The sequence below is a fragment of the Thamnophis sirtalis genome, unplaced genomic scaffold, assembly GCF_051295495.1.
Source record: "Thamnophis sirtalis isolate CommonGarterSnake01/CBP01778 unplaced genomic scaffold, rThaSir2_p1.2 scaffold_3, whole genome shotgun sequence".
NCBI lineage: Eukaryota > Metazoa > Chordata > Lepidosauria > Squamata > Natricidae > Thamnophis > Thamnophis sirtalis.
The window spans coordinates 36,266,921-36,291,505 of NW_028261383.1; the positions used below are offsets into that span (position 1 = coordinate 36,266,921).

The window sequence follows — 24,585 nt, forward strand, 5'->3', positions numbered from 1 at the left end:
GCTTTTGTTTAGTATGCCTTGTATACGCCAAATTACATTGCTACTTTTTGGCAGCAAGCCAAAACGGAGTTATAGATTCAAGATAGAAATCAAATATGCGGACAGTTAATTTTATGCCATTATGGCAGGGAACACGCTTCCCTGCCCCCAGTTCTGCTATGCTTCCTGCTGCCTCAACTTGGCTGTGTGTGAGAGAGAGAGGGGGGGAGGGAAAAGAAAGAGAGAGAGAGAAGAAACGGGAGAGATATAGGAATGGATGAGTGGAGAGTATGATCTTCAAGTATGGAAGAGCTCATCCATGGATGAAAATGTCTTCAATTTATCCATTCCTGACAAATTTCAGCACTGAAACTCAGCCACTTGAACTACTTCTCTTAAAAGGGCCATTGTGAAATTTTGCCAGTAGCAGTTTTGAATGGAAGTTGATTCTCAGAGGTATAATAGCACCAAAAAAAATCCTGGACTGGCTCTAAAAACAGCCCAGACCAGAAGATGCTGGAAACCATCTGTAAGCTATTCATGTTCCTTGGGGAAAGAACATGAACGAATCATACAATGAGAACATTTTTTTTAAAGAAAATGCAATCAAATCAGAAATGACTCTTTTGTGTTTACATATATATTTTGAGTGTCCGTCAGTTTGAAAAAAAAAAAAGTTTGAAACGGTGGGTTTATTGTGTTTCTTATGGGTATTATTCCACTCCTATAGTTGGTTACTTTTTGATGGTTCCACCACAAAACCGCGCTCGACTAAAGCGCACTCGACGAAACCGTGTAGCTGACGTCATCACAGCGCGACAAAAAAAGCACGCTGCGAACGCTAAAACTAAAATTAACCCCTAAACCTAAACCTAACCCCCCTAAACCTAATCCTAAACCTAACCCTAACCCTAACCCTAACCCTAACCCTTAACCTAACGCTAAACCTAACGCTAACCCTTAACCTAACCCTAAACCTAACCCTAACGCTTAACCTAACCCTAAACCTAACCCTAACCCTTAACCTAACCCTAAACCTAACCCTAAACCTAACCCTTACCTTAACGTGAATCGGCTTGCTTTCAAAGCGCTATTTAAAGCGCCCTTTTTTCTCCGCGGTCGCTGTTGTCACCCTGCTGATGAAATCAGCGACTCGGTTTAATCGGGCGCGCTTTAGTGGAGCGTGGTTTTGTCGTGCCACGCTTTTTGATGGCCTTCTCCTGGCTTCCGCTTCCCTTTCTGATGTCGCCTTTCCCTTCCAGGACATTGTCACCATGCAGTTGTGTGCCAACAAGCTGGACAAGAAGGATTTCTTTGGCAAATCAGATCCCTTCCTTGTTTTCTACCGCAGCAACGAAGACGGCACGTACGCAAGAGTGTCCCCTTTCGAGGCAACCAACTTCCCAGGCCCCATTCTGGGCTGTTACTTTAATGGCATGTAGCTGCCTTGATAGTGTCATTAGGCCCTGAATTGTTCACTCACACACACACACACACACACTCATACGCACGCACGCACGCGCACACACACACACAAACACGTCTGCTTCCAAGAGACACTCAAGCTTGCCTTTCTACTCCTCTCTTCTCAGGCCATTCTTTTTGCTAGTTTGCTAGGGTGAATGTTGATTCTCAGATGTGATCCCCCCCAACCCACATCAATAGCCCCATTTTTTCCCGCACCAGTTTTTACTTGCCTTTTTTATTCTAAGATTTGAGGGAAAATACTATTTATTTTACATGTCCCTAAAGATAAAGGTCAAGGTTCCCCTCGCACATATGTGCGCTAGTCATTCCCGACTCTAGGAGGCAGTGCTCATCTCCGTTTCTAAGCCGAAGAGCCAGTGCTGTCTGAAGATGTATTTATTTAATTTATTCAATTAATTTGTATGCCGCCCACTCTCAAAGAGACTCAGGGCAGCGAAAGATGTCTCCATGGTCATGTGGCTGGCATGACTAAATGCTTTTACCTTCCCACCAAAGTGGTTCCTATTTTTCTACTTGCATTTTTTACGTGCTTTCGAACTGCTAGATTGGCAGAAGCTGGGACAGGTAATGGGAGCTCACTCCGTTACACAGCTCTAGGGATTCAAACCGCTGAACTGCCGACCTTTCTGGTCGGCAAATTCAGCGTCTTAGCCACTTAGTCCCTTACATGTTCCTAGCATGAAGGAATATAATGACTATTCCCGGTTGTCATATGGTGGCAGGGGTGGTGGTGGTGGTATAGAGTGTAGCTTAAGCCGAGCCAATATGGCTCCCTTGATCAGCAGCTGAGGTATGTTTTTTGCCCTTGTGACTCTATAGGATGCCATCTCAGCTTTCTTTCTTGTTCTTTCTGAAGGTGAGCTTGTATATTCAGGGCCCCCAAAAGTAGATTTGCTTATTTTACTCCCCAACCCATTTTAACCGTCCTCCCACTGTTTTTGGGATGGAGGAAGAAATGCCGAGGGAGGGAAGGGATTTGCTTTTCAGTGCATGTATTATGGGGCTGTGCAATGGTTTTACACAAGTGATTGCAGCCGGGGAGTTCTTTTCCTCAGCATGCTTAGAGTGGAAGAGTCGAATTTTCCATATTTGGCAAAAAAAAAAAAAAATCAGCTACGGTTATGGCCTTGCTTCAGTCCTTCAGTGGAGAAGGCTATCCTGGTTGCTTAGCAACGGTAGCACTCAATGTCCATTTCTAGCTTGGCTCAGAAGTGGTTGGAGAGCACATTCCACATTTGTTCTCCGTCACATCAAGCTGATCTCCATCCTTCCCCAACTAGTGGATGTTCCAATAAAGGATGCTGGGGAAGGAGGCCAACAGGCACGGTGTGCAGGGCCTGGGTTTGGGAGGTACAGATGGAAAGGGGGAAATTGAGATGCTGCGGCTCAAGAGCGTCCGCTGAAATCCCCTCTTCAATGTTTGTGGCTTCGGAAACCCAAAGGAGTCTGTGCTGATGAGCTCTTCTTGGAGATGGGCTCTTCTGGTTTCTGGGTGGATCTGCTTTCTTTAATCTGGCGGCCTGAAGATGTGGTAGACCAGGGGTCTCCAAACTTGGCAACTTTGAGACTTGTGGACATCAATTCCCAGAATCCCTCAGGCCAGTTGCCTTGTGGAATTCTGGGAGTTGAAGTCCACCAGTCTTATTTATATTATATTTATATTTATATAAATATAAAAAATATAAAAAATATAAAAATATAAAAAAAAAAAAAAAGTTGCCAAGCGTAGAGTTCCAGACTACAGTTTTCATCCTCTTGAAACTAGCATGACAAAACTGTATTCTCAACGGCATTGCAATCCAACGCCTCAGGAGGCTGCAATATGTTACTCCGCACCACCTCAAAGCCCACGAGCTCTCCGTGCGTGTTTGTTTCTTTCCCCTTTTTGCCATGACTCTCTCTGCTTCCAGGTTCACCATCTGCCACAAGACAGAGGTGGTGAAGAACAATCTGAATCCGGTGTGGCAACCGTTTTCCATCCCTGTCCGCTCCTTGTGCAACGGAGACTACGACAGGTTAGAGTTTATATTTATACTTTGGGCCTAAAGGCTGGCAAAGGACAGAGCACCCAAAATATTAGAGGAGGAGAAACTTAAGTTGGATTTTTTTTTCATGCTGTTTCCAGGTCAAAAGGTTCTCTGAGGTTCTCTGCCCCCAAGGCTATTAAAAACCATTGGCCTACAAGTAGTCCTCGATGTACGACCACAATGGAACCCCAAATTTATGTTGTGAAGGGAAAAATTTGTTGAGTTTGGCCCCGTTTTGCGACCTTTTTTTTTGCCAAATTTGTTAAGTGAATCGCTGCAATTGCTAAATTGCTAAAATAGTAATATGGTGGTTAAATGAATCTGGATTCCCCGTTGACTTTGCTTGCCAGAAGGCCACAAAAAGGGATTATGTGAGACACCCCGGGACACTACAACTGTCATAAATATGAGTCACTTGGCCAAGCGCCCGAATTTTGATCATGTGACCATGGGGATAGTGTAACAATTGTAAGTGTGGGAAACGGTCATAAGTCACTTTTTTCAGTGCCGTTGTCATTTCGAACTGTCACTAAACAAACTGTTGTAAATTGAGGATTATCCATATACCGTATTTTTGGGATTATAAAACGCTCTGGACTATAAAACGCATCTACTTTTTTGGGGGGGAGAAAAACAAGAAAAAAAAATCTGCCTCTGCCTTCCAGCATCCATCTGGTATTCATCCGGCTCATTTGCTGCGGCCTGTTTGCCGCCACCCGTTCCCCACCATGTGGCCCATTTGCCATCGGCATGGCTCATTTGCCGCTGCTATGGCCCATTTGGCGCAATCCGTTTGGTGCCACTGTGGCCCGTTCAGCATGGCCTGTTCGGCACTGCCCATTTGCTGCCACCGTGGACCAGTGGTGGGTTCCGGATCCCTGTGCAACCAGTACAGTGCACCGGGGCCCGGCGCCTCCCAGATGCACACGTGTGCAGCGGGTGCATGCGTCCTTACCTCCATGACACCTCCGTGACACCTCTGCGATGCTCCAGCTGCTTGGTGGAGCATTGCGCAGGCACCATAAGCTCCGTGTGCGTGCGCAGAAGCGCTGAGGAGTTCAAATACAGGTAAGGAGCTTGGGCGGGCAGGTGGGCCCTCCGGTACCGGAGTGGTACCTGGTGCTCCCGGCAGGCACCGGTACGCCCATATCGGGCCATACCACCTGCAACCCACCACTGCTGTGGACTGTTCACCACCGCCGCCACGACCCATTCTAGAACAGCTGATCGGCACCACACCAACCCCCCGCCCCTCGTCACAACATTTCCTGTATAAGACTGAAATTTTCACCCACTTTGGGGGGAGGGGAAGTGCGTCTTATACGCCGAAAAATACTGTAGGTGGAACATAAATTTTTAATGGTATAAGGGAGATTAATATTTCCTGGCATGTTTCTCAGGAGTGAAAATAAAGTTCTATATATTATGGACTGGCAGTTAAAGGAATTTAATGAGTGTGGACATAAACTCTACAGCATATGCCCTATCTCCTTTTTCATTTGGGCTCCTGTTTTCCTAAGCTGAAACCCTCCTTTGGGAACTCACCTTCTCTTGTTACTTGTTACCTCTGTTCTAGGACCGTGAAAATCGACGTCTATGACTGGGACCGGGATGGCAGGTGAGAATATAGACCAGTTTTATAGACCCCTTTCCCCAACCTGAATTCCCCAGAAGTATTCATTTAGGGGTCTTTCATGCTCCCTGAGTTGGTTGTTTTCATGCCAACATTTCATTACTCAAACTAGGTAACTTCATCTGTGCTAGTCTAATCTAGCCCTGATGATGTTACCTAGTTGGGTAAGGAAACGTCTGCAAGAATACAACCAAGCTCAGAGAGCACCAAGGTCCCCTTATTTCAGCCCTGAGCCACAAATATTCTCCTTTAGTGTGAAATTGCAATTCTTATCAATTCACCCAACATGGAAATGTAGCCTGATTCTTTTTAGGGCATCATGATAGGGGAAAGTTGGTATAATACTTTCTCTTATTCCAGAGATTCAAGAAACAATTACCTGGGCATTATACGCTAATTATATATGGCGTTAAAGCTAAAAATGAGTGAGGGTTTTTTGCTTTCTGATGCTCCCTTTCTCTCTGTCTCTATCCTTTTCCCTCTACGAGCTGCCAGTAAAAGGACAATGAATGTTTTCCTAAAGATCATTTGCCAATATTGTTTGAAGTGGAGCCAAAAGTCATACTTTTCTTGGGACTGTTTTACCTTAACTGAATAGGGCAATCCCATTTGTGCTTATTTAGATGTAAATCCCATATAAGTGTTTGTATAGGATCGAACACTTGGCTTTAACAGAACAAATTTAAAGCATGATTTCCTTTTTTTTCAAAATTGTTTGTTCCTAATCTGGAGCTAAGATTGGTAGAAAGAATTGCCAGGATATTTTTTTGAAGCCTTCTTAGCTAGAAGAGAGTTCATGGCCATAACCTTGGCTGATTTTATAAGGCTGATCGATAGTTTTGTGAATGGGAGGCCACCAAGAGGCTGTGTGTCGATTAGGAAGTTGAAAAAGAAAAAGACGGCAATTGGAAAAGGATTTCCTTTCTGTTGACAAGAATATTACATGTGATTAGAAAAAAGGTAGATCAGATTTGGACAGGACTTGGGTAGGATATTGACACGGCGCTAGAATGACAAAATAACATACCAAAAGACGGTACGGGTAGTCTTCACTTACCAACAGCCTCATTTAGTGACTGTTCAAAGTTGCAAAAATATAAATAAATATAAATAAAACAGTCATTTGCAACCAGTCATTGCATTTATGACTGTGGCAGCATCCCTTGGTCAAATGATTATCATTCTGTCACTTTTCAACTGGCACACATTTACAATTGTGCAGTCATGTGATCACCATTCATGTGCTTCACAATTGGCTCCTGAGAAGCAGAGTTAATAGAACTTGTGGAAGTAAAATCTCAAGTCACGGTCAGGTGATCAGTTGTCTACTGACCAAATGGGAAATATTGTTGGAAGCCCATCCAAATCATGTGGTTTTTCCACCTAGCAACCGAGTCACTTAACAATAGAGTTGTTGACCCTAATTGGGGTTGCCAGGTGAAGACTACGGTAGCTATAACGGGAAATGATTCTGTATTTTTATCCAAAAAATGGAATAGCCGTGGCTCTGAACTCACCTAGAGGTTACACCATATCCTTCAGACAACCTAAATTTACCGCATATTTCAGAGTATAAGATGTACTCCCACCCCTCTAAAAGAGGGTGAAAGTTTGGGTGCGTCTTATACACCAAATGTAGTCCCGCCCATCCGCCAGCCCCCACCCTTAGCCTCTTCCTCCCAGCAAGAGCCAAGGTGGCGCAGTGGTTAAAAGCAGCACTGCAGGCTACTGCTAGATCAGCAGGTCAGCGGTTCAAATCTCACCGGCTCAGGGTTGACTCAGCCTTCCATCCTTCCGAGGTGGGTAAAATGAGGACCCAGATTGTTGGGGGCAATATGCTGACTCTCTGTAAAACCGCTTAGAGAGGCCTGAAAGGCCTATGAAGCGGTATATAAGTCTACTGCTATATTGCTATTGCTAATTTGCCTCCTTGCAGCAAATAGCAAACAGCCTGTTTCGGTTTCAGCTTCACCACAGCTTGATTAGTGCAAGCAACTGATAGTTGGTTGAATCGATCTCCCGATCATCAGCTGTTTCTGGCTTCACGGATTGCCATTGCCTATTGCTGCCTCCACGCACCCCATTTTCAGCCTCCGGTGCCCCATTTTCTCCCCATTGTGATCCCTGCCTCCCAGAACGAGCGGAAAATGGGGCACACAGAAACCAAAAACAGGGCATGTGAAGGCTGAAAACAGGGCACATGGAGGCAGCAATAGGCTATGGCAATCACTGCAGCCTGAAACAGTGGGGGGGGGGCAATCCAAGCAACAATCAGCTGCTTGTGCTAATCAGGCTGTGTTGAAATTGAAACTGAAACACACGATTGTTGAGGCAAATTTCTGGGAGGCAGATTTTTTTTCTTTGTGCTAATTAGGCTAAACTGAAACTGAAACAGGCTGTTTGCTGCAAGGAGGCAAATTGCTGAGAGGCAAAGGCAGATTTTTTTTCCTTGTTTTCCTCCCCAAAAGCTAGGTGCGTCTTATACTTCGGAGCATCTTATACTCCGAAAAATATGGTATTTATTGTCCTCCCCCTCACAATCCCTGATCTGAGCAACCCCTGTTTGTTTGGTGCTGGATCATCGAATGCTGCATGATACAGTGATAACAAGAGTGATGGTCCTTTGGGAAGCAGGCAGGAGAGGCCATTTTTAAGTACAAAGAAAAATCTATAACGGATGAAATCCGGAGATAGCAGAGAAAGAGAAAATGGGATTTTGCTCTGCAAACTCTGTGCTTTGGTTATTTCCTTCTTACTCAACTTGGGCTTTTGGACTCGAATGCAAAGCACTCAAAATCCATTCCCACCCACCACCCTCAACTGCAGTTTGAAGCAGTACAATTCTTTCTACATCTCAATCTGCTGCATTTGTAGATGCACCCTGTGGGGCAAAGAGGATTAAGTGAATTGGGTAGGTGGAGTAATTAAAAATCCTCAGTTCCTCACCGCAGGATGTGAGATACTCGGAACACCTATTACTCATACACTCGCTACCCCAACGGTGAAGCGTTATATTACTTCTTTTTTATTTACTTTTTTATTACTTTGGGTTTGTTGCAGCCACGATTTTATTGGAGAATTTGCCACAAGCTATCGGGAACTCTCTCGCGCCCAGAACCAGTTCACAGTCTATGAGGTAAGACTTTCTCCTGGCAAAATACAGATTCTCTTGAGAAATGTTAGGTTTTGTGCAGCGCTTGCATTAATTGGACCCAACAAATTGCATGCCTGCTGAGAAATCTGGACGCAATGGGTTTACAAAGAATGCACACCAACATGTTTCTAGTCCTCATGGGTGTAGAGCAGGGGTGTCTACCTGGATTTCATTGAGGGTTCAGGGTTGTGTTTGACCTTGGGCTGGGCTGGGCGTGGCCAGCTCGACGTCACTTGTGTCAGGAGGTGCCTGTAGGCCCAAGTACTCTGCCAGTGAAAATGGGTTCCTATGCTCCGTTTTTTGCTGCGACACAGAGGTGGGTTCCTACCAGTTCACACCTATTCGGTAGAACCGGTTCGTCAAATCTACCGAACCGGTTAGAAGAGGTTCCACCAGTGGACCCCGAAAGCAGGCCACACCTACAGAAGAGGTTCCAAACTTTTTTGAAACCCACCACTGGTCCTTGGATATGATTATTCTGCACTATCATGCTCATATTTATAAAACTCAGTGCCTCTGTGAAAGGTAAGGATGACTGCTGCGTTTGTGGTGCAATCAGAACATTGCATGTGTTGAAGTTGTTTTAACGCAAACCAAAGATGCCTTTTAAAAAACAAGTTGACATCATATTCTTATGCATGCCAGTGCTGTGTGTGAGGTAATTTAAGGTGGTTCTGACAAGTGTCGTCGGCATCTTCATATCCGGTCACCTGGGCGGCAAGCCACTCCCATCTGGTCACATGGGCAGCAAGCCACTCCCACAATGGAGGCCACACCCACAGAGTAGGTTCGAACAATTTTTGAAACCCACCACTGCTGCGACGGCTTCCTGCAACCCTCTGCCAGTGAAAACAGAGCTCAGCGGGCTCACCCGCAGCCCTCCCAAGTTCCGTTTTTGCTGGCAGAAGCACTGTGGGCCGGTCCTTTGCTGTTTCCAGGATGGCTCTGTGGGCCCAATCTAAGCACCCCGAGGGCCGGATCCAGTCCGCGGGCTTTGAGTTTGACACCCCTGATATAGAGCAAGCTAGTGTCATCTGTTGACGATGGGTGAAACATCTGGATCCAGAAAGAGTTTGTTTTTGGTTTTCTGCTTCTTGGCCCTTTTGTGCCTGTGTTCTAATGCAGTGTTTCTCAGCCTTGGTGACTTTAAGTCCCGTGGACTTCAACTCCCAGAATTCCCCCAGCCAGCTCTGCTGGCTGGGGGATTCTGGGAGTTGAAGTCCACGGGACTTAAAGTCGCCAAGGTTGAGAAACACTGTTCTAATGAAGCTTGCTAGCATTAGTCCAATCTCAAGATTGCAGCCCGGCAACATTTTGATTTCGTTTGTTTGTTAGCTTATGTCCCATACAGGTAGTCCTTGACTTACAACTGTTCATTTAGCGACCGTTCGAAGGTACACTGAAAAAAGTGACTTATGGCCATTTTTCACACTTCTGACCATTGCAGCATCCCCAGGGTCATGTAAACCACGTGACGTACATTTGAATGCTTGGCAACTGACTCACATTTATGATGGTTCTAAGTGTCCCCAGGACGATGTGCAGAGGTGGGTTCCTACAGGTTCGGACCGGTTCAGCCGAAAAGGTAGTAACTTGGCAGCCTTGGTCGCCCTGAGCGAACCAGCAGTAGCAGCAGCTGGAACCCACCCCTGATCATGTGGTTATCTTTTGCGACCTTCTGACCAGCAAAGCCAATGGGGAAGCCAATAGCAATAGCAATAGCAGTTAGACTTATATACCGCTACATAGGGCTTTCAGCCCTCTCTAAGCGGTTTACAGAGTCAGCATATCGCCCCCAACAATCTGGGTCCTCATTTCACCCACCTCGGAAGGATGGAAGGCTGAGTCAACCTTGAGCCTAGTGAGATTCGAACCGCTGAACTGCAGATAACAGTCAGCTGAAGTGGCCTGCAGTACAGCACTCTAACCACTGCGCCACCTCGGCTCTTCAAGCCAGATTCACTTAACAGCCAGGTTACTAATTTAACAGCTGCAGTGATTCACTTAACAACTGTGGCAAGAAAAGCCGTTAAGTGGGGCAAAACTCACTTAACAAATGTTTCATTTAGCCACATAAATTCTGGGCTCAGTTGTGGTCATAAGTTGAGGACTGTCTGTATTTCCTTCAGAGGTTTAAGGCGGCATTTGTCAACAACAGTTGTGTTCTGACCTAGGCTTCCTGAGACAGTAAAAATCACATGCTTAGTCCCAAAAACCCTTTTTATTTAAATGGCTGCGAATTATGTTCTTTCACAGCCCATGATTCACAACCAGTCTTTTATTAGGAGTCCAACAGAAGTCTGCCACAGTCTTTCAGAGTAAGGCTGATAAACACCCACTTTTATCTCCCTTGAAACTTTGCCAGAGACCTAATTTCCAATTAGTTTTGCAAAGCCAAACAGAGCAGAGAGTCAAATGGAGCTTCAAAGTTTAAACTGACCACAACGAACAAAGTAGCTTCCTCCAAAAGCTCACGTCTGTTTACTCCTCTTGTATGTCCTATGGGAGGGACCAATCATCTCCAAGCCTTACTATTTGAACAGAGGGTTGGATTAGAAGACCTCCAAGGTCACTCCCAGCTCCATTCTGATAGATTCTGATTGAAATGTTCAGGAAAGGTGTTTTTAAAAATGTGATTAAAGGAATCAGTTAAGCGCTATGAAGATGAAGCCTAGTCATGCATTAATAGTTATACTTTTAATATGGCCATCAGCAATTTCATATATATTTTAGTGTGTACATCAGTGCTATGTGCTAAAATACATTTCATGTTCTGCAATATGCATATGCTGTACAGAGCCATAAGTGAAAATTTCCCCACCACCACCCCAAGGGCTGCCATGTATCTGCAGAGTATTGTTTCTTTGCTTACAAAAGATTATGATGCGCTGTAGTGCAAAACTAAGAAAACCAGTTCTGTATCTTTGGGTACCAATAGTAAAACAGGTCTTCTTTCTTAGGATTATGAACAGAAGACGGTTACTTCTGAATGGACTCTCTCTCATTTAAGCCAGAACTGTGTGTGCTCTGTACCTTTTTGAAAATATCAACCAAAAAGAACAATTGCATTTGGTAGAGAGCAGGGGTGAAAGGCTACCAGTTCTGACCGGTTCGCCCAACCCAGTAGCAAAGATGCCAGCTGTTCACCGGAACCAGTAGTAAAAAATCCTGCTGGTTTGGGCAAACTGGTTTTTCTAATGATCAGCTGTGCCGCACCATTTATATTAGCTAAAAAGCACGATTTCCTGCTTTCAGCTAATCTAAATCGGTGACACAGTGGATTCCCCCCCCCCGCTGTTCACTTACTCACTTGCCAGGGGTGCTCAGTAGCAGGCTTTTTAATGGTATATTTTGACGCTCTGCGCATGCACAAATGTGCGCATGCATGCATGGAGAGCATGCTCACATTGCTACTGAACCGGTAGCAAAAGTAAGTGGTTTTCACCCCTGGTAGAGAGGCTTCAGACTTCCCACCCATCTTCCCTCTTTGGTTTTCAGTGGTAAAATAAAAAGAAATAATAATAACCAGGAGTTAACACAAGTGGACTCCATTTGGAAACCAACTTCATTTAGGATCCCCTTATACATTGCAATTTAAAGAGCCCCATGCTGGCGCAATGGTTAGAATGCAGTATTGCAAGCTAATTCTGCCCACTGCCAGGAGTTCGATCCTGGCCGGCTCAAGGTTGACTTAGCCTTCCATCCATCCGAGGACTCAGTTTGCTGCGGGCAATATGCTGACTCTCTATACTGCTTAGAGAAGGCTGTAAAACACTATGAAGCGGTATATAAGTCTAAGTGCTTTTGCAGGCTGGAAAATTTCTCCATAAAAGTCACATCTGGAAAGTTACATCTCCATTGATAAGCAAGGGCTGGATGTCTGATCTATCCTTCTACAGTCCTCTATAAGGCCCTTGGTCTTATTGGTGTTAAGGACCAAATTATTGTTTCCACACCACGAAAGCAACCAGCTCATCCATAAATCATCCAAGCTGCTTTCATTTCTAAGGCGGGACTAGAACTCTGTCTCCTAACGATTGGTCCAAAATCACCCAGCCAGGTTTCATGCCTAAAGTGGGACTAGAATTCACGATCCCCTAGTTTCTAGGGGCCTTAACTGCTTGACCAAAACTGGTTCTCTATTAGTTAAAGGGGAAAAAAAGCTCCTCTCTCATTCATTCATTCATTCATTCATTCATTCTTTTCTTCCCCTCTCCAGGTTTCGAACCCTAGGAAGAAGTGCAAGAAAAAGAAGTACATTAACTCGGGGACTGTAAGTGTAGGACAGTTTTTTTCCCCTCTTAACCCACATCCCTGCCGCCCCTCATCCTTACAAATCAGTGCATCGAGTCATGTGAAGCTGATGGGAATATTTTCACTGGGGCACAATCCAGATTTTTCCAGTCAAACGTCTTACCTGCTATTAAAAAAAAGGAAGCGCTTGTGTTATCGAAGCCAATCACATTTCCCTTCTCTTCCTGATTCACTTCTCTTGAGGCCAATCCAGAACAGACATCCCCTTAGCAAGGGGTTCTCTGCCTGGTTGTTGGGTGGGTGTGGCCTAGTCGGCCTCCTGCACCATGGCGGGCGGGTGCATTTTTGCCCTCCCTGGGCTCTGGAGCTATCCTTGAGTCTCCGGGAGGGTGAAAATGGCCTCCCCAGGCTTCGGAGGCCCTCTGGAGGCTGAAAACGGCCCCGTTTCTGGCCTCCCCAAACTTCCAGTAGGCGCCTCCATGCGGGCCTTGGACTTACCTGCATCCAAAATGGGCTGCGTGTGCAGTCCTGGGAGGGGAGGGGTGGAGTGGGCGAGGCCAGCCAGGAGTGGGATTTGGGGGTTCTCCAAACTGCACAGAATCTTAGCTAGAGGTTCTCCCGAACCCCTGCAAACCCCCAGCAGCCCACCCCTGATCCCCTCCCCAAATCTTTCTTTCTGCCCAGATGAGCTCACCATCTAGAATATCTCACGTTTCTTCTTCTTCTTCTTTCTTTTCCCCCCCTTCTCTTGTGTTTGTTTTTCTCTGTTCCTGTTAGGTAACCCTTCTGTCATTCACAGTGCAGTCAGAATTCACCTTTGTTGATTACATTCGAGGCGGGTGCGTCGGTTGAAAATCCTGGATGCCTCTCAGGTCCCTGGTTTCTGAGGGTTTCATGAGCCCTCAGCCCTCTTCCTGTCCTCTGCCTCTGAGGCATTGCGGGGGAACTATAAGAGGGCATCGGGGGCAGAGCGCGATGACTTTTAAGGTGATAAGGAAGTAGACGCCTCGTTGGGGAAGGCGGGGATGCTCTGGTCTCTTGAAGAGGGAGACTTGCTGGTGCTGGTGAGATGATGAATTGCCTAGCACCCCAAAAGGGAGCACCCTTGGGACATCGGAGGGTATCTCCAAGGATGGCAGCATCCATTTCTCTCTCTCTCTCTCTTTTCCGCACCACCCTTAGGACGCAACTGAATTTTACTGTCGCCATTGACTTCACGGCCTCCAATGGTGAGTGCGGCATGCTTGCGTATCACTATGGGAACCGAGCGCAGCTCTGCTGCTGGTAACACACAAAGCAGCCAGTTTGACTCCGATGCTCACTGAGACAACCTGGGCATTGTCTCTGCTCCCGTCATTTGAGGAGATGGGACGAGAATTCACCTGGGGCCCCTGGATAGGGATGGCCAGGGAGGAAGATGTAGGACTTACCCGTGTTGTGACTCCAAGAAACCTTTTGTGATGATCCAGCACAAAGATCACATGGGCAGTGAGAATCCGGACTCCCCTTTAATGCTCCAAATTTCCCCTCAAACGCTCCCACTTTCTTGGCAAGTCCCAGAGCAAAGCACGCACATGCACACATGCACACACACAGCAGCCTCTGGCTGCACCCAGTCCAGCAAAGTAAATAAACAATGACTCCACAAAGTCAGGAACAAGGTACTGAGTCCACAAGTAAGGAAGAAGCAAGCAGTCCTGCAAACTCCTAATGCCTGTACCTGCACGTCAAACTCTACCAATTCAGTGTTTATTCCCAACAAATGCCCCTCCCCACAGCGTCTCCTTAAATCTCAGTCCCCAGGTGTGCCTTGTGAAGAGGGTTTTTGGGTGCTCTCCTTCCAAGTTCTTGGGTCGGCCTGCGCTGTTCCCACCTTCTCTCCACTCTCCGTGCTCGGGGATCAGGAGGGGGCAGTCCTTGCTCATTGCCTGATCTCTGTCACTCCACCTGTCCACCGCTTGCCCTCCCCCCCTCGGTCATCCTGCCCCCATTCCTCCCTGCTAACAAGCCGTTCCAATCCTGAGGGGTCCTGGGCTGCCTTGGCTTTTCCTCGTCACATTTCTCCATTTCTCGCATGAACCCACCCACTCGATCTCTGTTGGTTCTAGCTCCAACTCGACCTCCTCTGCAGATTCAGGCTCCGATGGGAGCATGACACTTTTGGTATTTGGGGGGGGGGGGGAAGGCGGATGCAGGACTTTTTGAGACTGACAAAATGCCTTTTCATAGGGAACCCTTCACAGCCCACTTCTCTTCATTACATGAGCCCTTATCAACTCAGCTCCTATGCCATGGCACTGAAAGCAGTTGGCGAAATCATCCAGGATTATGACAGCGACAAACTTTTCCCTGCTTATGGCTTTGGTGCCAAGGTCCCACCAGACGGCAAAGTGTCTCATCAGTTCCCTTTGGTAAGAAAGAACTTCCTGGGTGAAGACAGGAGGGACCATAATGCCTGCCAGTACACGTGCAACTCTCAAGTCCCATCCCTGGCATCTTCATCTGAATGGATCTGAAAGAGTAGGGGTATGGGGGGGGGTGTGGCGTGATGGCTCAAAGGTTAAGACACTGAGCTTGTGAGCTGGAAAGCCCCAACAACCCGAGTTTGAGACGCAAGTATTACACAACAGGGTGAGCTCCTGTTCCTTGCCCCAGCTCCTGCCCACCTAGCCATTCGAAAGCATGCAAATGCGAGTAGATAAATAGGTACCACTTTGGTGGGGAAATTACTACATTCCGTATTTTCATGCTGGCCCCAGGAGGACAGAAGCATCTTTCAGGCCACGCAGGCTCCCTCAGCTGAGAATCGGAGATGAGCACCTACTTAAGTTAGTCGCACCTGGACAGGGGAAATCTTTGAGTAGTTTATTTAAAATTCTATTATAATATTAAATTGTATTACCTCATGATGGTGACATTAGAAATAGCGCTAGAGATAGAAAGGGCTTTTAACATTCCTTTACCACTGAATAAATTATCATAGCCATACATCATTGATTAGAAGTTAATAAGAAAGGTTTCCAATTCAGAGAATGTGGTTCCAAAGTTCTATATCTTTTAATATTTCTTTTCTAAAATGTTATCATTGTGAGGGATACGTCAGGGGCATCTCAAGGTTGGGTCAAAAAAAGATCACGTTGGTGGACACAAACAGGTCAATCCAAGACCTGTCTCATTTTTTACTTGTGTTATACTCACAGCACGTGTTACAAAGGGCTGGACACTGGACTGGGCAATCACTGCTGACCTTAACTTATGCCCGCACATGCACACACACACACATCATGGACATTCCCACTCACTTGCCCTTTAATGTTTATGGATTAGATTCAGTGGTGGGATTCAGCCAGTTCACAACTATTCGGGAGAACTGGTTGTTAACTTTCTAAGCAGTTCGGAGAACTGGTTGTTGGAAGAAATCTTATTTTGTTTTTTCCACTTTACAGGGCTAATCCTGTAAGGAAGGTAGGAAGGAAACATTCTGGTGTTGTTTCTAGCCTAATCTTTATTGCCCTGCTTACAGAAACTGCCTTTCCAGTTAACTCTTATTACATTGTTACAGATAAGGTGAAATGCCCATCAACGTGAGTAACGTTGAGTTGGCCATACCCACCCAGTCACATGACCACCAAGCCACGCCCACCCAGCTGGTCATTAGGGCAGAGAACCAGTTGCTAAATTATTTGAATCCCACCACTGATTAGATTATACAATCAATCATGGTCTACAAACCCATAGCCGCTTACACATTTAGCTAATGCTTCGGCTTATGCAGACCAGCCAAAACAATCAAAAGCATTTCTCCGGTAGACTTCTATGAGTCTTTCACTAGGAAAACCCAAAGTTCCAATTCTCCCGCGTCGGAGAAGTCTGACAGTGTGGGATCCTTGGTACTCTCTGAGCTCCGTGGTTTTCTTGCAGACGTTGCATTACCAAACTAGGTAATGCCATCAATGCTTAAGGATTGACTTTCCCAACACAGTGTTCTTCATCCCTCCCAGAATTCCCAGCTCTAGAGCCCTTTGAGTGTTCAGTGAAGAGTCTCTCATGTCTGCCCTGCCTAGATTGCTGAGCTGTGCCATTGTCTCCCTAGAACAATAACCCAGACAATCCCAACTGCGAGGGCATCGAAGGAGTATTGGAATCCTACTTCCAAAGCCTACGGACCGTGCAGCTCTACGGACCCACCAACTTTGCACCTGTCATCAACCAGGTGGCCTGGTGAGCAGGGAGGAGACGAGGAAGTGTTCGGAGCCAAACCTTCTGAAGTTAACTCAAATATTCTTTTAATTAGGAGTGCCGGCAGCTCCGGCAAAAAGTTTCTTTCTCACCGCAGGCTAACAAGCCGGCTGGCTGGAAGATAAATAGTTGTCTACTATTGATCTCCGCCCTCTGCCTTTTATCCCCAGAGCTAGGGTGGGGCTTCGCTAGCAGTAGTGTCTCTTCCGTCCCAAGGACCAGCCCATAGATTTCCACTGCTCTCCTCTCCTTTGCCTCTATGCATCCAAATGTCAGGCATTGGACCCAACTGTTGTTCTTCTTCCTCATCATTCACCTGCAGACCTGGGAGCTATTGACTCTCCACCTGAGGGCTGACAGACGGCCCAGGCTCAGCCTCTGTCTGCCAACTCCACTCCCTCTTCCCCCTCGGAGCTCTCAGGTTGCCTTGATGCTGATGCTGACTCCCACGCCTCTTCCTCCTCCTTTGGGCTGCTGGAGGGACCGGCGGCTGACAGGCCACAACAGAAAGCCACCTGTTGGTCTTCTTGTCTCTCAGAAACCTTGAAGAGTGATTTGGTGTAGTGGTTAAGGCACCAAGCTTGAAAGTGGGAGACTGTGAGTTCAAGTTCTGCCTTAACTATGAAAGCCAGCTGGGTGATCCTTGGGCCCGTCCCTCTCTCACAGCCCAACTCACCCCCAGAGGGGTTGTTATTTGGGGGGAAATAGGAGGAGGAACGTGCGTTGGATGTGTTCAGAAGTGGTATGCTGCCGGTTCGCACCAGTTTGGGTGAACCGGTAGTGGCGGCGGCACGAGGCTCCGCCCATCCACCGTGATGTCATCACAGACCTTCTGCGCATGCATGTTTTGACCAGGTGCGCTCCCGCTACCAAACCGGTAGTGAAGAGAATAGCATACCATTACTGTATGTGTTGAGTTGTTTGTAAAAATAATGAAGGTGGGATATGAATAAATAAATAAATGAAATGAAAGAATCAAGTAGGCCACTCTCAGCCAAGGCTTCGGGGAGCCAAAATAATCCAGTATGTGTCTCGGGCAACTGCAATCTTCATTGCTTGACCTATTAAGGCAGCGGCCCATGCAAGATATGTGCAGCGGTAAAGAAGGTGAAAGAAAGAGCAAGGAAAGGAAGGAAGGAAGGGTGGCCCAGCGGGAAGAGCTCTTGCCTTGCCTGCAGGATTACCCAGATCCAACCTGCAAAAGAAGAGGTGGAAGGCGTCCCAATGCAGAGAGCTGATGTCAGGTGGATTGACAGGTATCAAATCTGATTCTGAATAAAGCTGAAGTCAGCTTCCCATTTTCTTAGCTTACTCCCAAGGTAGCGGTTGTAATTTTTTTTGACAAGGGAACAGTGGACAGGACTTTGAAGGAGGCCGTGGGAAGCAAAAGTGCTGAAATCAGAATTCTCCGTCACTCACTCACTCTCTCTCACGCTCTCTCTCTCTCTCCCTCTCCCTCTCTCTCGCTCTTTCCCCTCTTTCCCTCTCTCTCCCCCTCTCTCCCTCCCTCCCTCCCCCCCTCTCTCTCTCTGTTTCCCAGTTTGGCTGCCCAGGTCACTGATGGCTCCCAGTATTATGTTCTTCTCATCGTCACCGATGGAGTGATTTCCGACATGCTGCAGACTAAAGAAGCCATTGTCAGTGTGAGTCGGCCTTGGTGTATCTCACCGGGCAATAAGAAATGGAATAAAGTCCAAGGTTTGGGGTATAAAAGCATCATCGCCAGCTCCAAAGCCCTCAATCCCCATTAAATAGTCTGTGTGAGCCACCCCACACAGAAAAATATCTAAGGGACAGTGTGCTGTCATCAATTGTATGGGTGTGGGTGTGTGGATATCAAGAAAGATGCCCACAGATGACTTAAAGTACAAGGAGTCCTCGACTTACAACCATTTTCACACTTACGACCATTGCAGCATCTCCATGGCCATGTGATCAAAATGGGGATATTTGGCAAGCGGCTCATATTTATGACGGTTGCAGTGTCCTGGGGTTGGGTGATCTCTTTTTGTGACCTTCTGACAAACAAAGCCAATGGGGAAGCCGGATTCACTTAACAATTGTGTTACTAACGGTGATTCACTTAACAACGGTGGCAAGAAAAGCTGTAAAACGGGGCAAAACTGGTTAACAACTGTCTCGCTTAACCTCAGAAATTTTGGGTTCAGCTGTGGTCATAAGTCAAAGACTACCAGCAGAGTCTTCCCCTACCTCGATTTTACCAGCATTTGGCACACGAGAAGGGGGAAGAAGTTCCAAAACTTTGGAAAGCTGTGGTTTATTTCCTGTGCAGTTGAGACAATAAACCTTCTATTCTGCAGGCTTCTTCCTTGCCCATGTCTGTCATCATCGTGGGAGTGGGCCCTGCTGAGTTTGGGGGTAAGTGTCGTTTCTCATTCAGATGAATTGTGAGTGATCAGGGAATTGAGTCTGAGAAATTCAATGAGTGGATTGGATGTTTTGAGGGGAGCGCAGGTTGGCAAGACATCAAGACTGGCATCCCAATCCTTGGCTGGTTGCATCCATAAGCAAAACCTCATAGAATAATTAATCAGTGGAACAGCTCGCCTCCAGAAGTTGTGAATGCTCCAACACTGGAAGTCTTTAAGAAGAGGTTGGACAATTGTCTGTCTGAAACGGTATAGGGCCGTGATGGCGAACCTATGGCACACGTGCCCAAAGTGGCACGCGAAGCCATGTCGCGCAGCACACGTGACCTTACCTGTTTGTCTTCCACGTTTCTGGCGCATATGCGTGCACAATGATCAGCTGTCCTTCGCGCATGCAGCAGTGCCGAAAACCAGTGTGCTCATGCACGCTGGCCAACTGATCGTCGGGCGCGCATGCACGCTAGAACCCAGAAGTTTGGCTTTTCCCAGAGCACAGTGCCAACAAGCACTCATGTGCATACGCGATGTTTCTGTGTGACCTTTTCAGCACCGAGTGTTTCCTGCCTAAGCAGGGGGGTTGGACTAGAAGACCTCCAAGGTCCCTTGCAACTCTGCTATTCCATTCTACTCTACACTACTCTACTCTGAACTACTCTACTCTACACTCCACTAGTCTACTCTAAACTACTCTACTCTACTCCATTTCACTCCACTCCACTCCACTCTATTATTCTATCCTATCCTCTGCAAAGCTAGAGCAAAATGCAGAATTAAGGACCTTAAGATTTATTCTCCAGCTGTGTCAAGCAGTGTCAGTATAGTAATAGTTCTCCTAGAAGATGGCAACAAATGTTAAGATCTTGTGTTTGTTTGTTTTTTGTTATCATCAGCTATGGAAGAGCTGGATGGAGATGAAGTACGGGTCTCCTCCAGGGGCCGTTATGCTGAGAGAGACATTGTACAGGTAACTCTTCTTTGAGAATCTGGCTGGTTAGAATGAGCCAAAGGAAGGTTTCTGTGATGAATTGTCCTGTTCCCGACTTGTTTCTCTTAACAGCGTCAATCTATGCAAGGAGTGAGGTGCTAGGATTTCTAACTGATGATCATCAAGAGTTTTGCAAAACCTATCCCCTGAGAGAGCCTTCCCCATGCTGATAATGGAGCCTTTTGTTCGGAACAGAGGATGTTCACTCTGATCTACTTCTACAGGGGAAATTTCCCCCCCCCAAAATTGTTTCATCATTCTGGTGAAATATGGATGGTTTCATAGGGTACCAGAGGGAGTGAAAGCGAAATGAAAGAAGGCAGATATAAACACCCCTATAACAGTGGTTGGGATGCTGCCGGTTTAACAACCGGTTCGGTGAGAGAGAGCTTTGGGCACGCATGCAGCTAAAGCACTTGCGCACAGTGCTGAAAATGGAGCATTTAGAAGCTCAGCTGCTTTTCTTCCAGGTCGGCAACAGTTAGTAAAACAGCGAGGGGGGGGTGGGAAATCAGCTGTGCCACACGATTGTGATGAGCTAGAAAGCAGGAAATAAAGGACAGGATAGGGCAGGGGTAGGTAGGCGGAGCCAGCTGATCATCGGAGCTACCGGTTCAGCCGAACCGGTCCAAACTGGCTGAATACCACCTCCAGATTTTCAGCCTCTTTTTTGAGGGAAAAAGGTGCGTCTTATACTCCAAAAATATGGTAATTCAGCAGGATTCATTTATATAAGAAACTTACCCATTGCAGTAAAAGCCAGAATCAGAACTCAGAATCCAGAAGTACAGAATCAATAATCACAGAAGCTATAGAATCACAGAAACACACACACATATGTATGTGTATATGTATATGCGCCTTCCAGGTCGGCAACAATTAATAAAACAGCGAGGTGGGTGGGAAATCAGCTGTGCCACACGATTGTGATGAGCTAGAAAGCAGGAAATAAAGAACAGGATAGGGCAGGGGTAGGTAGGCGGATAAATTACAATATATACATATTTGGATAGAGCAAGATAACTGATTAGTGTGGTGGGATATTGGGAGCGGGGAGGTTTCTATGAGGTAATGGGTATAATTACCAAGACAATGATGTTAAAAAAAGAGAAGGACTGAGATGACATGAGACCAGTCTTGCAATATTTGAGGGGCTGCCACAAAGAGGAAGCCAATCTATTTTCCAAAGAACCAGAGGGCAGAACAAGAAGCAGTGGATGGAAATTAATCAAGAAGAGAAGCAACCTGGAAATAAGGAGCAAATTTCCTGACAGCTAGAAGAATCAATCAATGGAAAGACTTGCCTTCAGAAGCTGTGGGTGTTCCACCACTGGAGGTTTTTCAGAAGAAACTGGACAGCCACTTGTCTGAAATGGCATAGGGTCTCCTGCTTGAGCTGGGGGTTGGACTAGAAGGTCTCCAAGGTCCCTTCCTTCTGTTATTCTGTATTCTTAACTTAATTACTTTTAGCAAGTTATCTTTTATCGGTTTATCTCATAATGGTCTTTCTCCTGGCAACCTATGCTGGTTCCACCACAAAACCGTGTTCGACTAAACCGCGCTCGCCGAAACCACGTAGCTGACATCATCAACAGGGCGCCAACAGCGCGGAGACAGAAGCACGCTGTAAATGCTAAACCTAAAATTAAACCTAAACCTAACCCCCCTAAACCTAATCCTAAACCTAACCCTAAACCTAACCCTTAACCTAACCCTAAACCTAACCCTTAACCTAATCCTAAACCTAATCCTAACCCTTAACCTAACCCTAAACCTAACCCTAACCCTTAACCTAAACCTAACCCTAACCCTTAACCTAAACCTAACCCTAACCCTTAACCTAACCCTAACCCTAACCCTAAACCTAACCCTTACCTTAAGTTCAATCGGCTTGCTTTCAAAGCGCTATTTAAAGCACCCTTCTTTCTCCGCGCTCACTGTTGTCGCCCTGTTGATGATGTCAGCGACGCGGTTTAATCGGGCGCGGCTTAGTCGAGCGCGGTTTTGTCGTGCCACGACCTATGCTCACTCCTATTTCTTCCAGTGTTATCAAAATTTCTTAAACTTCTAAGTGTCTTATAGGTTGAACAGCCAGGGTCTATTGCGTCACAAGTCCATGAGCGTGGCACGACATAACCGCGAACGTCAAAAGCGCGCCGACAACACCGCGGTGCTAAAACCGCGATGTCAAAAGCGCACCCACAACAGCACGCTGACAACAGCGCGCCGACAGAAGCGTGATTTAACTTAAGGTAAGGTTTAGGGTTAGGTTTAGGGTTAGGTTTAGGGTTAGGTTTAGGGTAGGTTTAGCTTTAGGTTTAGGGTTAGGTTTAGGGTTATTTTTAGGGTTATGTTACAGCGCGCTTCTGTCGGCGCGCTGTTGTCGGCGCGCTGTTGTCGCACGGTTTTGACAGTGCGGTTTTGTCACCGCGCTTTAGTCACACGCGCTTTAGTCTACCACGGTTTTGTGGTGGAACCGTCCATGAGAAGGTGTTTTTGGAAGGAGTGTGCTTTGCTTGTCCTAACCAACACCATATTTTCTCTTGCATTTCCATCAGCACTTCTCTACATGCTAACATGAAAATGTTTGCCATGATTGTCATATGTGTTTGCGGCCTTATACAACACTGTGTACTGATCAAGGTACCCCTTCATGACCTAGAGGACTGGACATCAGCTTAGAGAGAGCTGTACAGACTGTAAAGCAGTATATAAGTCTAAGTGGCATTGCTATTGCTATCAACCCTTACTTTCTCATCCAGATTAGATTGTCAGCCTGAAAATACGGCACTTATTTTGATATGATTTTACAGTATTAACTTATCCTTGCAGTGCAAAGGATAGTGTGCAAAGTTCATGTTTCCAAGAGAAACAGCAGGATTTTTGTTGCTGTTCATAGCTGCAATTTAGGAATTAAAATAGAATTAAGTCTGGAAAATACCGTACTTATTTGAGCATCTTAGCTTTCTTGCAAAACGTATAAATCTGCAGATGAGCTATGATCAATCTCAGTGTTAGTTTTATGGACCTGAATTGCTAATGGGCATAAGAAAACAAAATTAAAATATTGGCAATATGACAGATAGAGTGGATCTACATATTTCTAGGGCAACAGAAATGGGTACTGGTGGCGCCGTGGTTAAAGTGCGGTATTGCAGGCAAACTCTGCCCGCAGTCTAGAGTTCGATCCTAATTCTGCCCACTGCCAGGAATTCAATTCTCACTGGCTCAAGGTTGACTCAGCCATCCATCCTTCCGAGGTCGGTAAAATAAAGACCCAGATTGTTAGGGGCAATATGTAAATAATGTTCCTACATTATAAACTGCTATAAAGTGCTATGGGGCGGTATATAAACCTAAATGCTATTGCTGTACAGTATGGGTGGGTATTCAGCTCTCGTATCTTTGCTCGTGTAAACTGAGTTGGGAAATACGAAATTTTCCTTCCTCTGTTGCTATCGATAGCCAAGAAGATTGCACCGGACTTGGGAATCTAATTCAGCACCCGCTGCCTTTTTGTGTCTTTCCTGCTGTTGTAGTTTGTGCCCTTCCGAGACTACGTAGACCATTCCGGCAACCACATTTTAAGCATGGCACGCCTGGCGAAAGATGTCCTAGCCGAAATCCCAGAGCAGCTGCTTTCATACATGAAGACCCGGGACATCAAGCCTCTTTCTGCTAGACCACAGTAGCTCTGTCTTCTCCACAGCCTGAAGCCAATGCAGATCATTCTGCTCCAGCTGGGACTGGGAAGATGCTTTCCACCTAGGCGAGAGGGGTGCTTTCCCTCTCTTTCATTCAGAACTGGCTAGTTCAGGGCGGGGGGGGGGGGGACAGGAAGTTCACTAACCGGGAAGTGGGCAGGATAGGAATGCCATGCTTCACACACCCCAGATGAGACACCAGCACAAAAAGCCTGGCTCCACCCAGGATCTCAAGGAGATGATTCCAGGTTCATAAAACAGCAAGAGCCTGAAAAGAGGAAGTTCAGAAGAAGAAGAAGAAGCGCGCTGGGAATCCTGGAGCTGTGTTTGCTTCCAGACCAGTTTGTTTAATAAGGTGCCATGGAGCCCTCTTTCTGCCTGGTTATTGACAATAAAGTATTCCTTGGTCCCAGGTTCTCTTAAGGCAATCTTATTATTATGTTATGATCTTATCTTATATTCTCATATGGCTATTTTATTCTATTTTAGTCTTGAAAGAGTGCCGAAAAGCGCAATAAACATTATTAAGGGGCTGGAGGCTAAAACATATGAAGAACGGTTGCAGGAATTGGGTACGTCTAGTCCGGGTGTCTGTAACCCGTGGCTCCAGAGCCGCATGTGGCTCTTTCGTCCCTCTGCTGCAGCTCCCTGTCGCAGCAGAGGGATGAAAGAGCTGTCGCCCTGTCGTGTTAGCTGGAGCCTTAGTATGGGAGCGAAGCGCCCCTGCACTTG

General features: G+C 46.4%; 2 protein-coding genes across 3 annotated transcripts in view; both read left to right on the forward strand.

The window, feature by feature from the left end:
- LOC148047918 (copine-9-like) overlaps window positions 1-724 on the forward strand; it is a 47,560-nt gene extending 46,836 nt beyond the window's left edge. The window contains exon 8 of the mRNA XM_087708193.1: window positions 710-724. Within this exon, the coding sequence (XP_087564319.1) occupies window positions 710-724 (15 nt within the window). The remainder of the gene's footprint in view (window positions 1-709) is intronic.
- LOC106548182 (copine-9) overlaps window positions 1-24,223 on the forward strand; it is a 30,645-nt gene extending 6,422 nt beyond the window's left edge. Inside the window, exons 3-15 of one of the 2 annotated variants that reach the window (XM_087708677.1) lie at window positions 1,242-1,345; window positions 3,378-3,482; window positions 5,071-5,112; window positions 8,188-8,263; window positions 12,501-12,554; window positions 13,313-13,374; window positions 13,718-13,764; window positions 14,765-14,946; window positions 16,629-16,756; window positions 18,315-18,417; window positions 19,096-19,153; window positions 20,055-20,128; window positions 23,689-24,223. In XM_087708677.1, the coding sequence (XP_087564803.1) occupies window positions 1,254-1,345; window positions 3,378-3,482; window positions 5,071-5,112; window positions 8,188-8,263; window positions 12,501-12,554; window positions 13,313-13,374; window positions 13,718-13,764; window positions 14,765-14,946; window positions 16,629-16,756; window positions 18,315-18,417; window positions 19,096-19,153; window positions 20,055-20,128; window positions 23,689-23,841 (1,176 nt within the window). In that variant the 5' untranslated portion in view covers window positions 1,242-1,253 and the 3' untranslated portion in view covers window positions 23,842-24,223. Of the gene's footprint in view, window positions 1-1,241; window positions 1,346-3,377; window positions 3,483-5,070; window positions 5,113-8,187; window positions 8,264-12,500; window positions 12,555-13,312; window positions 13,408-13,717; window positions 13,765-14,764; window positions 14,947-16,628; window positions 16,757-18,314; window positions 18,418-19,095; window positions 19,154-20,054; window positions 20,129-23,688 lie in introns of those variants that run through there. The other variant, XM_087708676.1, reaches the window with a different exon arrangement.
- Window positions 24,224-24,585: the final 362 nt, after the last annotated feature.